At 38.1% G+C, this 15,624-nt stretch overlaps 3 protein-coding genes across 3 annotated transcripts; all 3 read left to right on the top strand.

The window, feature by feature from the left end:
- The first annotated feature begins 274 nt into the window (after positions 1–274).
- Positions 275–1,844, top strand: LOC140369286 (microfibril-associated glycoprotein 4-like). The gene is made up of 3 exons (XM_072456576.1): positions 275–532; positions 1,041–1,208; positions 1,503–1,844. The coding sequence occupies exons 1-3, from the start codon at positions 436–438 to the stop codon at positions 1,757–1,759; spliced, it is 522 nt and encodes a 173-aa protein (XP_072312677.1). The 5' UTR covers positions 275–435; the 3' UTR covers positions 1,760–1,844.
- Positions 1,845–2,797: 953 nt separating this feature from the next.
- On the top strand, positions 2,798–6,906 carry LOC140369274 (microfibril-associated glycoprotein 4-like). The gene is made up of 5 exons (XM_072456561.1): positions 2,798–2,949; positions 3,011–3,049; positions 5,822–5,918; positions 6,075–6,242; positions 6,509–6,906. The coding sequence occupies exons 1-5, from the start codon at positions 2,833–2,835 to the stop codon at positions 6,763–6,765; spliced, it is 678 nt and encodes a 225-aa protein (XP_072312662.1). The 5' UTR covers positions 2,798–2,832; the 3' UTR covers positions 6,766–6,906.
- Positions 6,907–7,464: 558 nt separating this feature from the next.
- Positions 7,465–13,679, top strand: chmp6b (charged multivesicular body protein 6b). Its single transcript, XM_072455880.1, has 8 exons — positions 7,465–7,695; positions 8,718–8,827; positions 9,102–9,189; positions 9,815–9,901; positions 10,328–10,393; positions 10,484–10,564; positions 11,636–11,708; positions 13,345–13,679. The coding sequence occupies exons 1-8, from the start codon at positions 7,633–7,635 to the stop codon at positions 13,392–13,394; spliced, it is 618 nt and encodes a 205-aa protein (XP_072311981.1). The 5' UTR covers positions 7,465–7,632; the 3' UTR covers positions 13,395–13,679.
- Positions 13,680–15,624: the final 1,945 nt, after the last annotated feature.

Here is a 15,624-nt window from a genome sequence, read left to right on the forward strand (position 1 = left end):
CCATTTCGATTCCAGCTGGCTGCGCTGTTGTTGTTTCTGTTGAGTGACTGTGCGGCTCTGCAAAAGCCCACTGACTGTAGCGACATCCTCGAATGGAGCCGACGTGAATACCACGTCAGTCGCAGCAATGGAGTCCACAACATTCACCCTTTCGGGGGACAGTTTTCCATTCAGGTGAGACAATATTCAATTTTGCAAAGAAAAAGCATCAAGGCCGAGTTTTATAGCTGTGTATTTTTTTTCCAGGCACATTGTGACATGACAACGGACGGGGGCGGCTGGACGGCAAGTTGTATTCTTTTAATTTCTAATGTCTAGAATCAATTTAGCCTGATCAATAACTGAGGAGTAGAAAATATGTCATGTATTATTATATCATTGCTTGGCTAGTGTTGCACTTGCTTAACTTGGTCAAAGGTTTCGTTGTGCACTCAGATGATCCAGAGGAGAATGGATGGGACAGTGAACTTCTACAGACCCTGGAGTCAGTACAAGACTGGCTTTGGTGAAGCTGATGGAGAGCACTGGCTTGGTAAAACACACACAAAAATTAAAGGAACAATAGAGGATTTTTTGCCAATTTGAGAACTCAAGCGACTGACACTCACCCCCGTACAGAAGCACGTAACAGCCTCGCTGCTACACGCGCATTTGTTTATTAGCATGACGGATCACATCTCATCTCGTCTCCGCAGATTTCCGTCTCTTCTGAGCTCGAACACAGTCTTTCTCTTTCACACCGGCATATCAACCACGCATGCGCAGCCAGGGAAACGTGCTGCTATCCTGGAAATCAGCCAGAATGAGGCTGCAGGTGTGCAGTGGGACGCAATAGATGATTGATATGTGGGAGGACTAATCAGCTGTCCACGCCACGAGGAAATGAGAAAAAAATGTCCTATTATTCCTTTCAAAATTAAATAAATCAGACAGAATCTTTGTCCTTTACTTTGGCCTGGAACAATCTGATGAGTCTCATTTGATGAAGACTCCTGGTTCAGACTTTGGTGTTTGAGTGGCTTTAACGACTCTATTTTCAGGTCTGGAGTTCATTCACATGTTGTCCAGTCGACGTCCACATGAACTGCTGGTGGAGATGGAGGACTTTGAAGGGAGAAATGCGTCTGCTCGTTACTCAAACTTCTCTGTCGGGTCTGAATGTGACGGGTACAGACTGCAGGTGTCTGGGTTCACTGATGGAGGAGCAGGTCAGGTTCACTGCACTGAACTAATTCGCCACAGATTATACTGCTTATAATTGGACAAACTAAATTCTATGTGAAGAAAAACAAAAGACGTGAGGGAAAATGAGCTAAATCACATTGACCTCATAGAAATGAGGAGTGCCATCACAAATAGTCGCTTATGAGTATTTTTGCTCATGCCACGAGCTCATGAAGAGGCAAATCTGACTCAAAATTGTGCAAAAAAATCCCCTTGCATATGTGGATGTACATGTATAGATATAGATGTAAAATATATATTTTTCTCTCTCTCTTTAGGAAATAGTCTAATAATTCACAATGACGAGAAGTTCTCCACCTTTGACAAAGACCAGGATACTTCTACAGAGCAGAACTGTGCTAAACTGTTCCTCGGGGCATTTTGGTATAGCAACTGTCACAACGCCAACCCAAATGGAGTCTATCGCTGGGGCGAGGACAAGACCATTAATGCTGTTGGTGTGGAGTGGAGAAGCTGGAAAGCAGATAGCTACTCTCTTAAAGCCATCAGCATGAAGATCCGCCCTGCACAGTAGAGTTACAGTGATAAACACGAGGACGTTCTGCTTACCAAAGGTCCGCTGTGGAAATTCTACTGTATGGCCTTTCTGTCTTGATGTATTTTATTGCATTTTGCCCCTGACCTGTCCCCCCGGCCCCACCTGCTTAATGCCATACTGTAGAACATCATACGCAAACCAGTAAGATAAGACTTAATGATTGTGTCTTTTTTACATTTGGAATCAATGAAACTATTGTGACTATTTTGTTTAGATCTGATCGTGTGTTTCTTACCTTTGAAAATATCAATGAAAATAAAAGCTTATTCTTCTTATTTCTGTGGATGGTGGAGAGCAGAATGGTCAGTAAAAATAATAAATTGTAAACAAATGATTATAAATAATAAATTATTGACCGATCCGAGGCACATTTCATCTTCAGGTTTTGCCCCTGATTTAAACAAATCACTTTTCTACGTCTTTTATTCCGGATGATTAGATTGTTGAACTCTGTCTGATGTGTTTTTAAGGATTATACTTATATAATTATTCTTTTATCAAGCCTGAATATGAACTGTCATGGCATATACTTGGGTCCTTTTATTTTTTAATGTTTGTTTGTTTGTTTTTGCAATGGATGTCTGCAATGAATTTTGATTTAAGAGATGAATAAAGTATTATTATATTATATAATAGAATATGCATGTTTTCAGAGAAATGTGATAAAAGTCTATTAGAAGATTTTATTTACTCACCTGTCAAATTCTCACACTGGGTCATGGGGTTTGGAAACACATTATTTGTCTTGATTCTTATTGGTTGATTCCATCCCACTCCCCACTTTAAATAGTGGATCTACAGATGAGTTCACTGAGCTAAGGATAACTCATCTAATATTTATAGCTCTTAACTTTCTCCCTCCTCAGAGTTTATGTTGAGACAATGGAGGTAGGTCACTCCAGACTCAATCATTTCATAAAACAAACCCTATTTGATTTTTATAGGTAATTTATAATTCCTTTTAATCTTCTCTGTGTAATTTCTTTGTTTTTTACACATTTGTCGTTCGTGCAGCTTTATCTCTAGTGATATTTGTGTCGTCACTGTTGATGCACTGCAATGGTCTGAAAAAGCCCATGGACTGCAGTGACATCCTTAAAGAGAATCCGACCAAAAGAAGTGGAGTCTACACCATCCATCCCTTTGGAGAAAACATTGGAATTCAGGTAAATCAATGTTGGATATAAACAGCGAACATAAGGCATCATCATTAAATGTCCGTTTTAGGCCCTGTGTGACATGGAAACAGATGGAGGCGGTTGGACGGTGGGTGTGTCTGGATCACATAAAGAAGGATTTCCAAGTATTTTGCGGAGGTGAAACCTAAGATAATGCTATATATGTGTTATTCTGAACCGTAAGAACAGAAAACTCACTGTTTTTCTATTGGAAAATAGTTTAAGAACATTTGGGATCTTTACTGATAAGATAAGATATTCCTTTATTGTCCACAAATGGGGAAATTCCGTGGTTGCAACGCAGGTAGATACAGAGGAAAAGGACAGATAACTTATAGGAAGTTTATAAACAAAAACTCTTTTAAACAGAAACTCTTATAAACAAAACCTCCTATAGACAGAACCTCTCATTTCTTAATAAGGAATGGAGAGGAAAAATAAATAAAGATAAAATAAAATAAAAACAGCTAGCGTAAGACAAAATAATACTAATAATACTGGTAAAATAAGCACTCTATTTACATCAGTTATATGCACATGAATGTGACATTATTGTGTGTGAGTACGACAGTAAGTGCACATGAATATGACATTATTACACATGGTTAAGTCAGTATTACACATGGTTAAGTCAGTATTACACACGTTCAGGGATAGCAGTGTTTGTTATAAAGTCTGACAGCAGCAGGAAGGAAAGACCTGTGAAAGGCAAGGCAAGATTATTTGTAGAGCACATTTCATACACAAGGCAATTCAAAGTGCTTCACACAACAGGAAAAATGCATTAAAATCACAAAGAAATTACAGAAAGAGAAATACAATAAAATTAACTAAAATAAAAATTATCAATCCAACTGATTGTCTAAACCAATAAAATCACAAACAAAAGAGAAGAGTGCAAAGAAAAAATCCTTTCAGTCATATGCGCAGCTAAACAAAACTGTTTTTAGCTTAGATTTGAACATTGTCAGAGTAGAAGCCTGTCTCACATCTTCAGGAAGAATGTTCCAGATTTTAGCTGCATAAAACTGAAATGCAGATTCCCCATGTTTAGTCCTGACTCTGGCACCAGCAGGAGGCCGGTCCATGTTTAGTCCTGACTCTGGCACCAGCAGGAGGCCGGCCCATGTTTAGTCCTGACTCTGGCACCAGCAGGAGGCCGGCCCATGTTTAGTCCTGACTCTGGGCACCAGCAGGAGGCCGGCCCATGTTTAGTCCTGACTCTGGGCACCAGCAGGAGGCCGGTCCCTGAGGTCCTCAGAGTCCGAGATGGTTCATATGGCACTAACATGTCCAAGATGTACTTTGGTGCTAGGCCATGGAGAGACTTGTACACAAGCAGAGCTGCTTTAAAGTCTCTTCTCTGAGCCACAGGGAGCCAGTGCAGAGACCTGAGAACAGGACTGTGTGATCATACTTCCTGGTTCTAGTCAGGACCCGAGCAGCAGCGTTCTGGATGCACTGCAGCTGTTTTACAGCTCGTTTGGAGAGACCAGTGAGCAGCCGTTACAGTAGTCTAATCTACTGGAGACAAACGCATGGATAAGTCTTTCCAAATCTGGTTTTGACACTATATTTTTGATTTTGGCAATGTTTTTTTAGATGGTAAAAAGCTGCTGATGTTATTGATTTGATGTGGCTATTAAAGTTCAAGTTTTAGTCCATTATTACCCCCAGATTTCTAACTTGGTTTGTAGGTTTTAGAGCGAGACTCTGGAGGTGACCGCTAACACTTTCTCTTTGTTTCTGTGGGCCAAAAACGATTATTTCAGTCTTGTCTGAGTTCAGTTGGAGAAAGTTGTTTTGCATCCACACACTGAAACGTATCCTTCACACAGCGAGGGTGGATCAGTCTCTCGCTGAAGCTGCTCTCCAGAGCGGAGAGAGTGTCCTGCAGGGGGCGACACTCATGGTCAAGCATAGATGTGAATTTAGCCAGGACCCTCCTGTCCCCCACCTCCTGCACCGAGTCCAGAGCGCAGCACAGGACGGAGCTGGACTTCTTGATGACTTTGTCCAGTCTCTTCCTCTCCCTCTCTGTGATGCTGCTGCTCCAGCAGGCCACACCTACAGGAGCTGATGCCACCACAGAGTCGTAGAAGGTCTTCAGGAGTGGCCCTGTCACTCCAAAAGACCTGAGTCTCCTCAGGAGGTAGAGCCGACTCTGGCTCTTCCTGTACAGTGCGTCTGTGTTATGAGTCCAGTCCAGTTTGTGGTTCAGATGAACACCCAGGTACTTGTATGAGTCCACTCTCTCAATGTCCCTTCCCTGGATGTTCACTGGCGAGGGGGCAGTGGGGTGGCGTCTGCGGAAGTCCACCACCATCTCCTTGGTCTTCCCCGCGTTGATGAGAAGGTGGTTCCGCTGACACCAGTCCACAAAGTCCTGCGCCAGTCCTCTGTACTCCGCGTCATCGTCGTCCGTGATGAGTCCGATGATGGCAGAGTCGTCAGAGAACTTCTGCAGGACACAGCTGTCCGTGTCATGTCTGAAGTCTGCAGTGTAGAGGGTGAAGAGAAAGGGCGTGAGGACAGTGCCCTGGGGTGCCCCCACACTGCAGGTCCCGGGCAATCTCGGGCTCTCACAAACTGGGGTTGGTCTGTGAGGTCGTCCAGAATTCACTCTGCCAGGTCGTACTCCACACCAGCCGTCTCCAGCTTGTCCCTCAGGAGCAGCGGCTGGATGGTGTTGAAGGCGCTGGAGAGATCAAAGAACAGGATCCTCACAGAGCTGCCAGTCTTTTCTAGGTGAGAGAGAGAGTGGTGCATCAGAGAGACGACGGCATCCTCCACTCCGGGGACTCCACTAATATTGGGGAAAATTTAAATAGTAAAAAAAGCTGTTTCGTTGTGCACTCAGATGATCCAGAGGAGAATGGATGGGACAGTGAACTTCTACAGACCCTGGCGTCAGTACAAGACTGGCTTTGGTGAAGCTGATGGAGAGCACTGGCTTGGTAAAACACACACAAAAATAAATCAGACTTAGGTAACAGAATCTTTGTCCTTTACTTTGGCCTGGAACAATCTGACGAGTCTCATTTGATGTCGGCGGTTGAAGACTCCTGGTTCAGACTTTGGTGTTTGAGTGGCTTTAACGACTCTATTTTCAGGTCTGGAGTTCATTCACATGTTGTCCAGTCGACGTCCACATGAACTGCTGGTGGAGATGGAGGACTTTGAAGGGAGAAATGCGTCTGCTCGTTACTCGTCCTTCTCTGTCGGGTCTGAATGTGACAGGTACAGACTGCAGGTGTCTGGGTTCACTGATGGAGGAGCAGGTCAGGTTCACTGCACTGAACTGCTTATAATCGGATATACTAAATACTATGTGAAGTAAAACAAAAGACGTGAGGGGAAAATGAGCTAAATTGAACACCAGCACATACCACTGTGGTAGATCAGTTAAATTTAGGCAGTATAATGGTAGTTAAAATGATCTTTCTCTGTCAGGAACTTTACCCACAGATGCTTTTCATCTCCAGTCCACTTTTTATTGAATTGTTTCTTGTTTTGATGTTGATTTAACTTAATTAATTTTCTTCAGGAAACAGTCTAATAGTGCACAACGACATGAAGTTCACCAGCTTTGACAAAGACCAGGATACTTCTGCTACAGAAAACTGTGCTAAAGAATTCCTCGGGGCATTTTGGTACAAGACGTGTCATACCGCCAACCCAAATGGAGTTTATCGCTGGGGCGAGGACGAGACCATTCATGCTGTTGGTGTGGAGTGGAGCAGCTGGAAAGGACGTGACTACTCTCTTAAAGCCATCAGCATGAAGATCCGCCCTGCACAGTAGAGTTACAGTGATAAACAGCCCCAAGAGACACGAGGAGAGGCTGATTTGTCAACAAAGAGTTCCATCTTGGTTAAAGTCACTGCATTAAATCTATTAGATTAGCTCAAATGTTGAGAGCCAGATCCACATACATTTTGTATGTATGTCACATTAAATCGGATTTATTTTAATTAATCATATTTTAATTATATTTCTTTACAATTTAAGATTATGAATATACCCCTACTGGGATTATAGTTTACATAATTTGAAAGATGGAAACATACGATTTCCCAAAGTGGGGGTCGTGAGATGATTTCAAGTTATTTAAAAAAAAAAAAAACTGTATATTTTAGTGAATAACCCAATAAACCATTACAATAAACACATTTTTAAAAAAGTAAATAGCACTCTTATATAGCTCTTAAATTCCTTTTGCAGTTTTATGCTGCCCCCGACCTATAGATCAATAAATGTCCAATTTTCCCCTCAAAAATTGTCATGAATTCAACTATTATTTACATTGTGAAAGTGTCACCAAAAGAGGTTACCAAAATAAACAAATAAACAACAAAATAATAGGCTAAATGTTGTTTATTTTGAACGGTATTTTTTTAAAAGTTAAATTATAATAACTTTTGATTTCCACTGATGGACACTTTTTAAAACAAATTTAAAAATGAACAAGATTAAACAAAACCCGCTCAATAACGTTTGTCCCAGTTCGCTTGCCGTCTTCTTCCGGTTGTGGGTGTGGAGCTGCAGAGAAACAGATGACTACACAAATAATGGACTAGGATGCAGTTTTACTCTTCAAGTTTTTGAATTTAGAGATTAGCATCTTGTTTGTCGTGTCCTGCCAAGCCGAGGCTGTGATGCTGTGTCAGGATGGGAAACTTATTCGGGAAAAAGAAGCGCACACGAGTGACAGAACAGGACAAAGCTGTGTTGGTAAGCTAACGTTAGCTAGCATGCTAACCTGTCAAATTAGAATGAGAAAAAAGTTTATTTCCATTCTCAGTGATTGAAATGCACAAACTGAGACCTTGACGTGATGATATGGTGCAACATGAAACAACTAATAATAATGCTACAATATAAACTATGATAAAATAAGGAATGCATACAAAAATAAGGAGTGCTTAAACAAAAATGAAAAGTTACACTGAAACTATCCCCAATAAAAGTATAATTTTGAGTTAAATAGTGTAGCTTATAATTGAGCTAACCTTACATAATCAACCACATTAGAAAACGGCTACAACTAGAGACATTGATCCTAGTATTACATTTTAATATAACTTTAAAGACTCACAAATCCTCTGTAACTGTTTTTAAATCACTTAAGCTTTTACACAGGTTAAATGCGTTCTGCGTTCAACTGTTTTGTAATAAAAACATAATCACAAGGGTTTTCAAATGTATCTGCTAATCAGATGTATGTTATTGGTACTAAAGATGGTTTAGTGTAGGTACTTTTAAAAATAAATTAAAAAAAACTCACAAAATATGACTTCGTAAAGACTTTTCCATTAATCTTGAGTTTTTCAGAACTAGAAGGGTTTAATAAATGATTTTGTTTTGAAAATCTTGTTTTTAATTAATTAATAAATATCATCATCATCATCGGTGTCAAGAATCAAGTTTATTTTCCATAGTATCGAAAGCGTGTGATGTTTTTGTAAAACACTGAATAAAATAAAATGATATTGTACAGTTTAATAATGTTGCATTGTTTTCCAGCTGTTTGTTTTTAAAGTGCATTAAAAATTTAATTTCAGGGTAGCAATGATAAAATACAAGAACAGTTGCAAAAGTTGATTAGAGTATAAAACAAAACATGTTTAACCAAAATTGCAAGCTATATATTTATTTCTTCTATTCATTCAAGTGTAGACCAGACTAAAATACAATACATAGTTAACACATTTGTTGATTTAAATCTCCCTCTTATTTGCCTCTTTTGTCCCCAGCAACTGAAGCAGCAAAGAGATAAACTCCGGCAGTATCAGAAGAGGATCAACCTTCAGCTGGAGAAAGAGAGGACATTTGCCAAGCAGCTGCTGAAGGATGGCAAGAAAGAGTAAGTCGATCACGTGACAACTCCCATTGTATCGTACTCAGATAACAGGGGGGGGTATCAAGTGTGACGGAACAGCGGAAACGTGGACTTCTCCTGATTTGGGCTTAATTGGGATTTGTCAGGTATTTTGATCCTTCCGAGCATATTAAACCTCGACTCATAATTGTAAAAAGTGACAGCCCCGTAGGTCGGCTTCGTGCGATTTCACAACGTTCTCGAGTCCATAGGTTTAGCCTGTCATCACGTGGATTAAAAATGCTGTGTGTCCAAACAGAAAAGCCCTTTTGCTGCTGAAGAAGAAGCGATACCAGGAGCAGCTCTTGGACAAGACGGAAAACCAGATCAGTAACTTGGAGCAGATGGTGAGCTGGACCTGAAGGAGATGGAGGGAAAATACAAATGAGCAACAATTCGTACAAATAAATACAGCCCTAAATGCAGCACTGAATACAGTACTTTTTCAATATCCAGATTGATACTAAACCTAATATCAAAACTAGATAATCATTTGATCAGTTATTGAGAGTGAAAAGATGACACAAATAGGACAAAGTGTGACCTTTCTCGAATAGTATTACAATAGTTTTTGATCTATATCTGACCTAGTATAAGACCACATGCTAATATTTAATAAATGGCCTGTTTTTGTGTTTAAAATTATATTCTATTACGTAAAAAAGGAGCGTTTAAACAAGTTTTCAGCCTATCATTGAGCTATTGATTAGTTTCTCAAGGACTGTTTGACCTGTTTATAATTGGTGATGACAGAATATTCCCATTTTCTATCTGGCCCAGGACAGCTGTGGTTATAAAAGTGTGACTGAAAGTGACTGTATAATGTGTCTATGCAACTTCACTGTTTGATTGAAGCTTTTGTTGTTTAGTCTGACTTTATTTTTGCACTAAAAAAAAAAGTAGAATAAGTCAATAAGGCTCAAAACAGTAACTTGGGTATTGTCTGATGTTTACTTTCTTCTCTCCTCACAGGTTCAGGACCTGGAGTTTGCTCAGATTGAAATGAAGGTGCTCGAAGGACTTAAAGTTGGAAATGATTGTCTAAAGAAAATGCACGAGGTGAGTAGACGAGTGTATGGTTTTCATTTTATTTTATTTTTTGGCCAAGGATTTTTTTGTGATCCCTCAATAAAAGAACAATAACCTTTTTATTTCATTTAATTTTTTTGTTTAGACTGCACTTATTTTTGTAGTAGTCGACAAGTCAAGCCTATATGTTACAAATTAAGAATGTTATTTATTTGTAAAAAAATATCTAAAAGTCTGTTTATACTCCAGATATCACTATAAGGTGATTAAAATGATACAAAATTACCGGCATTTCTGTATCAGATTAATCACTCTTACTCTGATTAATCATTGCTACCCCATTATAGAAGATGCATACATTCAATATTCTAATTTTATGTCCTTAAAACAACTATTTATGTATTATCTTGTCGATGACATTGTATTATTTGTCTCTAATTGTGTGTTATTTTTCAGGTAATGTCTATCGAAGAAGTTGAGCGCATTATGGACGAGACTCAAGATGCGATCGAGTACCAAAAGGCGAGTCCCCCGAGCAATGTCCGAACACAAATGGTCAACGTGAACAGTGAACAAAACGCTGACCTTTTTCCTGTTTGTTTTATATTGTAGCAAATAGACGAGATGCTGGCGGGATCTCTGACGCAGGAAGACGAAGATGACATTTTAGCGGAACTGGAGGCCATTACCCAGGTATAAAACACACGCACGCCACTCGATATTCTTGTAGTAGATCCAAATGTGTTACGGCCCTTCAGGCTTTTAGATAGGGGGCCGTCTCCCCGTATTTTGGACGAGGTATTTTGAAATGTGGACGGGCATGGATGGGGTAATTTTATTAATAAATCCTAGAAAGAAAGGGAATACTATCATTAAATGGGGCCGGGAAGCGTTTGACAGTAGTCCGCCATTACAGTTTACTGTTTACAAGTGAAAATGTGCATGCTGCGCGCTGATTGGTTGACAAAAATTGTGTACTTGGCTCTGATTGGCTGCCGAGCCGTTGTTAGGAGAATGCAGAAGCTACTCGTTTGCCAAAGCTACTCGTAACGTCAGACGATATTTTGTAAAAGCGTCGGAAAATACGCCGCGATACGCACTGGCTTTCCATAACATTTTTAAGTACTTTTTATTTGTCCGTAGAATGCCAAAGCTACTCTTATTTTGCCTAGTCGACCCCCGTACCCCCGGACAAAATGATTTGGACGTGGTATTTTCAAATCCCATCTAAAAGCCTACGCCCCTGTCCAATGAAAGCAGCTGTTAAGGTCAAAATCAGACCGAAACTCCGCCTTCCTCTTAGTAATGTGTGAGACGTGCTTAGAAACGTGTTAGAATTAGGATGCTAGCAATGCGTTTGGGCGGCTGCATCAACAACTAACCACAACATTTTTATTTATTTTTCAACATAGATTTTTATATATATTTTTTACTTATAAAAAAAGGAATCGTAATAATTTAAAAAGCACCAGGCTGCGTTTGTATCTATTCTAAATGCATCACTCGTGGAAGGTTTTGTGTCATTTATGTGAACTATACTATAAAGTATTTGAGTATTTCTGCATTGACTCATCTCACTAACTCGCCGCCCTCTTTCACCAGATCCATACATCTACTCTAGGCCTCCAGCGTTCACTTAAACATCGTGCAAACCATTTATTTACCATGTTTACTTTGTCCAAACTCGTCTAACACAGGCTCCGATACGTGAAATCAACACGGGTGCATTTTTAAGCATTTTAAGTGTTATTTCTTGTGATTCAGGACGATGTTGAGCTTCCTGAAGTGCCCTCCGAGGAACTCCCAGAAGTCCCAGCTGACAAAGAGGAAAAACCAGGTCAGATTACGTCTTTTACCTTCACAATGATATAAAAATGTCAAAAGAGAAACGGTATTATTATCATTAGTAGTATTATTATCATCATATTTATTATATTGACTATATTTATTATAATTATTTTATTTATTATTTACTTATTTTACATATATTATTTGTATATATACATTTTATTTCCTTCTTTTTCTTTGCATAGGTCCCTTCTTTCTGTGTATGTTTTTTATTGTTTTATGTCTAAAAAAAGTAAATAAAATCCAAAACACGAAGCTCCAAATCCACCCCCAGTTTTGACGCTCTTCCAAAAGGATACACACATACTTTTACAATAAGTACATTTACTTATCTCGCTTACTGACCAGACTATTTAGCTATTTCACTTTTTCTTACTACGGCAACACTAGACACACCACATCTACAGGCTTTACATTTATTTTACTCTTTATTTTAAGTTAAATATGAGCCCGACCTTCATGAAAATACGCGATTTAACCAGATTGCTGCAGAGAAACATTAAAGCCAGTTGAAACGAACATTAAAATTGTATTCGGTGCTGGTTAGATGTTTTTACGTGTCTCAGTCTAAAAAGAAATGGTGTGAAACTTTCTTTTTACAAGCTTTTCTTTTACTCAAATAAACTGGGGAATGAAGGCTACAACTGACCAGGGCTGGGAATCACAAGGTCCCTCACGATTCCATACGATACGATAACATCACCATTTTGCGATACGTGCCATAATCGATATATTGCTCATGATATTCGACGATATAATCACCATTTTTTTTTTTTTTTTTAAGAACCCAGTACATTTTAACAATATTTTTCTTTTGTTAAACCTCGACCTGCTTTATCTCAAACTGAAATGCACCCTTTTTAAATCAGTTAAACCGTCCAAATGTCACATGTTTTTGCCGTAAACAAGTTTCCTTTCTTTAAAAAAAGCAACAAAATTGTGGAGCAGTTATAAAATAATTCTGGACATTATACCAAAAAATGTCCTGTAATGGCAATATATCGATACAGCAGCCCACGATATCGATACTGTGTTACCGTATTTAAGTATCACGGTTTATCAATATTTTGGCACACTCTTACAACGGATAGTTAAAATGGCGAGTAAATCTGGCAAGTAAAATTAGGAAAATATAGTCAGGCAAAGGGACTAGCATATAGTATAAGAAAGAATAGATAGATAAGATAAGATATTCCTTTATTGTCCACACATGGGGAAATTTCATTGTTGCAACGCAGGTAGATACAGAGGAGAAGGACAGATAACTTATAGGAAGTTTAAAAACACACTCTTATAAACAAAAACTCTTATAAATATAAACTCCTATAGATAAAACCTCATTTCCTAATAAGGAATGGAGGGGGAAAACCAATAAAAATAAAAATAAAATAATATCTAAAAATTAAAATAATAAATAATATCTGGAAAATACTGTATGGAACAAACAAGCTATTTATAGGGGACTAATGACAATCATCTTCGAATTTATGCTCTATTCATCCATGTGTGCTTGAGTACTTTTGTATTTATTATTTACTTTCTATCACATTTTGTTTGCTTTCTTCGTGTTTGGCAATAGATCCTACTCATGTCTGTAAATAACACTTTTTTAATTCTGTTTTTAGAACGGGAAAAATCCAAAAAGAAGCCGGAGCGTGAGCTGCTCGCTGCTTAAGAGACTGAAGCTTCCACGTGTGCTCCGACAGCTCTTTGTGGTCGTTCTAGTTTCCAATGGACTCATAAGTTTGGGGGGAAGAAAAGGCTTATTTTTTTGATTACGACTTCACTTAATGTGCCTATCATTTTAATCACTGTATAATAACACATCATGTACCTCTTCAATGAACATATGCTGTTGTTGTCTTATTTTGAATCTCACCACCGAGTCTGAAAATGTAAATCGGTGGTGAAATTTGAATCATTTAACTGCAGAAATAAATCTACTTTTACCATTTTACAATTTAGTTATCCTCTCAAAGTATTTCTTTTTGATCGTGTTGTTTTTTGGGGATTTGGTTCTCGATGAACTAAACCGAGTCTTAACCAGGTTCTTAGTTCATTTACACGTTCTAAACCTGGAACAAACCAGACCAGTTCCTAATCTTAAAGCTGCGTTTTCATATTATTATCATTATTATCATTATCATTATTATATTATTATTATTATTATTATTACTATTAAAACATAAAAAATAAATAAAAAATCAAGACAAGACCAAGGAGGACAAATTCAAAGTCAATATAATTGTTCTGCCTTCAGTAAAAGTGTTTCAGTTAAGGGTTTAAGATAATTATTTGCTCTGATTGGTTTTCCTGTATTTTATTTTGAAGGCCTTGTTATTCCTCACAATGCATCTTGGGTAACACAGACAAGCAAGCTTAAAGAAACACGTTTTTCTTCATCTGACTGGTTCCTGTTATCCAAGAGGCAGAACAATAATTATAAAAAAAAGAAAAGAAATTAAGACACACAAAAAATACAAGTTCCATTTAGTATAACGACAATTTGCCCATTTTCAGACACTTGCTTTTCCACTAATATTTTACGGCTTTTGACTGAAATGTTCCACGATTATGGCATTAATAAATCTTATATTCAAACAATTACTGACATTTTTAATACTGAGAAATCCCTTGGAAAAACATGCATTTAATGTCTTTGTTTCTTGTCTGAATCTAAACCACTTTAAATCACAAAAGTTGCAGTTTCATGTTTTGTTGGAATCACGTGTGCCAATAATGTTTTATAAATATATGTTTATGCATTGTTTTGTCATCATTTCTATATCAAGCAGAACATTAAAAACTGACATAAAATCCAACATGTTCAAGTAATCTCATGACAAATCTTGAACTGCCAATGCTGTTATCTGATCAACTCTATTTTGCCTTTATTTTTTTTCCAAACACAAGTTATTATGAGCCAAATTGTGTAAATCTGTATGCTTTTTTTGCAATAAATATTTTGTAATCTCTCGCTTCCATCTTTTTATTTTAAATGCAATGCTCAGTTTTGTACACAAGAGGGCAGCAAATGACTGACAATTCCCTTTAAATTCCATCACTAGTAAATACATATATTATAAAAACGATATCTTGTTATCTTTTTCCCCACTATAGCCATACTTTTATTATAATTTTAAGGAAATTGTTTCAGTTTTTAAATTTTTAAGTCAAAATACGTCAACGCACTCTCATAATTGGAAGTTAACGACACAATACATAAATAAAATACATTAAATTACGTGATTAGGGCTAAACCAGAGAGAAACATGTATGACACAGAGACCTTAGGTGTTAATGTGGAATCCCTGACAAAAAAAGCAGCTGACAGAAAATAAAAATAGATTAATACTAAGGGAATATGTAAATTATGTAAAATATTGTTGTGACTGTATCAAAGTTACAGCTTGATTGGTCCAAATTAGCAAATGACAAAAACTTTAAAAGGCGTAAAATCAATTGTAAATCTAATCAAAGTCAGGGATACTGTAAGATTCAAGGTACTTAAATTATAAAAATGAATGAATAAAGTACATAAATAACAAATACACTCATAAATAGCCTAATAACATGTTTTGTCTGTAATTGAATGTGTTTTTGGTTTTATTTCGATTCCTTTTTGACATAAATGTGCCTTGTTTTGATTGAATGTCTGTGGGAAGCGGCTGAGGATGAGTCAGGCTTTAAGTGAAGAGGAGCTTTGGATTGTGAACGTGGACCTGCATTTAAGTCCTCCCACGTCCCCCGCACCAGCGCCATTCACTTCAGCTCTGTTTCACTCAAGGACAAGTCTGTAGCTGGGACGAACCGGGGACTGGACCGGGGACTGGACCAGGGACTGAACCAGGGACTGAACCAGGGACTGAACCAGGGAATAGACCAGGTACTAGATCAGGGACTGA

The sequence above is a fragment of the Eucyclogobius newberryi genome, unplaced genomic scaffold (genome assembly GCF_026437365.1).
Source record: "Eucyclogobius newberryi isolate DKJ021-1_F unplaced genomic scaffold, fEucNew1.0.hap1 SCAF_20, whole genome shotgun sequence".
Classification (NCBI taxonomy): Eukaryota; Metazoa; Chordata; class Actinopteri; order Gobiiformes; family Gobiidae; genus Eucyclogobius; species Eucyclogobius newberryi.

What these genes read in the sequence shown, in the direction of transcription:
- LOC140369286 (XM_072456576.1), top strand. Translation starts at nt 436, where the DNA reads ATGATCCAGAGGAGAATGGATGGGACAGTGAACTTCTACAGACCCTGG. An exon ending in TGATGGAGAGCACTGGCTTG is followed by an intron (nt 533 to 1,040) that starts GTAAAACACACA and finishes CTCTATTTTCAG; the next exon opens with GTCTGGAGTTCATTCACATG. An exon ending in GTTCACTGATGGAGGAGCAG is followed by an intron (nt 1,209 to 1,502) that starts GTCAGGTTCACT and finishes CTCTCTCTTTAG; the next exon opens with GAAATAGTCTAATAATTCAC.
- chmp6b (XM_072455880.1), top strand. Translation starts at nt 7,633, where the DNA reads ATGGGAAACTTATTCGGGAAAAAGAAGCGCACACGAGTGACAGAACAG. An exon ending in CTGAAGGATGGCAAGAAAGA is followed by an intron (nt 8,828 to 9,101) that starts GTAAGTCGATCA and finishes GTGTCCAAACAG; the next exon opens with AAAAGCCCTTTTGCTGCTGA. An exon ending in ATGCGATCGAGTACCAAAAG is followed by an intron (nt 10,394 to 10,483) that starts GCGAGTCCCCCG and finishes TTTATATTGTAG; the next exon opens with CAAATAGACGAGATGCTGGC.
- LOC140369274 (XM_072456561.1), top strand. Translation starts at nt 2,833, where the DNA reads ATGCACTGCAATGGTCTGAAAAAGCCCATGGACTGCAGTGACATCCTT. An exon ending in TGATGGAGAGCACTGGCTTG is followed by an intron (nt 5,919 to 6,074) that starts GTAAAACACACA and finishes CTCTATTTTCAG; the next exon opens with GTCTGGAGTTCATTCACATG. An exon ending in GTTCACTGATGGAGGAGCAG is followed by an intron (nt 6,243 to 6,508) that starts GTCAGGTTCACT and finishes AATTTTCTTCAG; the next exon opens with GAAACAGTCTAATAGTGCAC.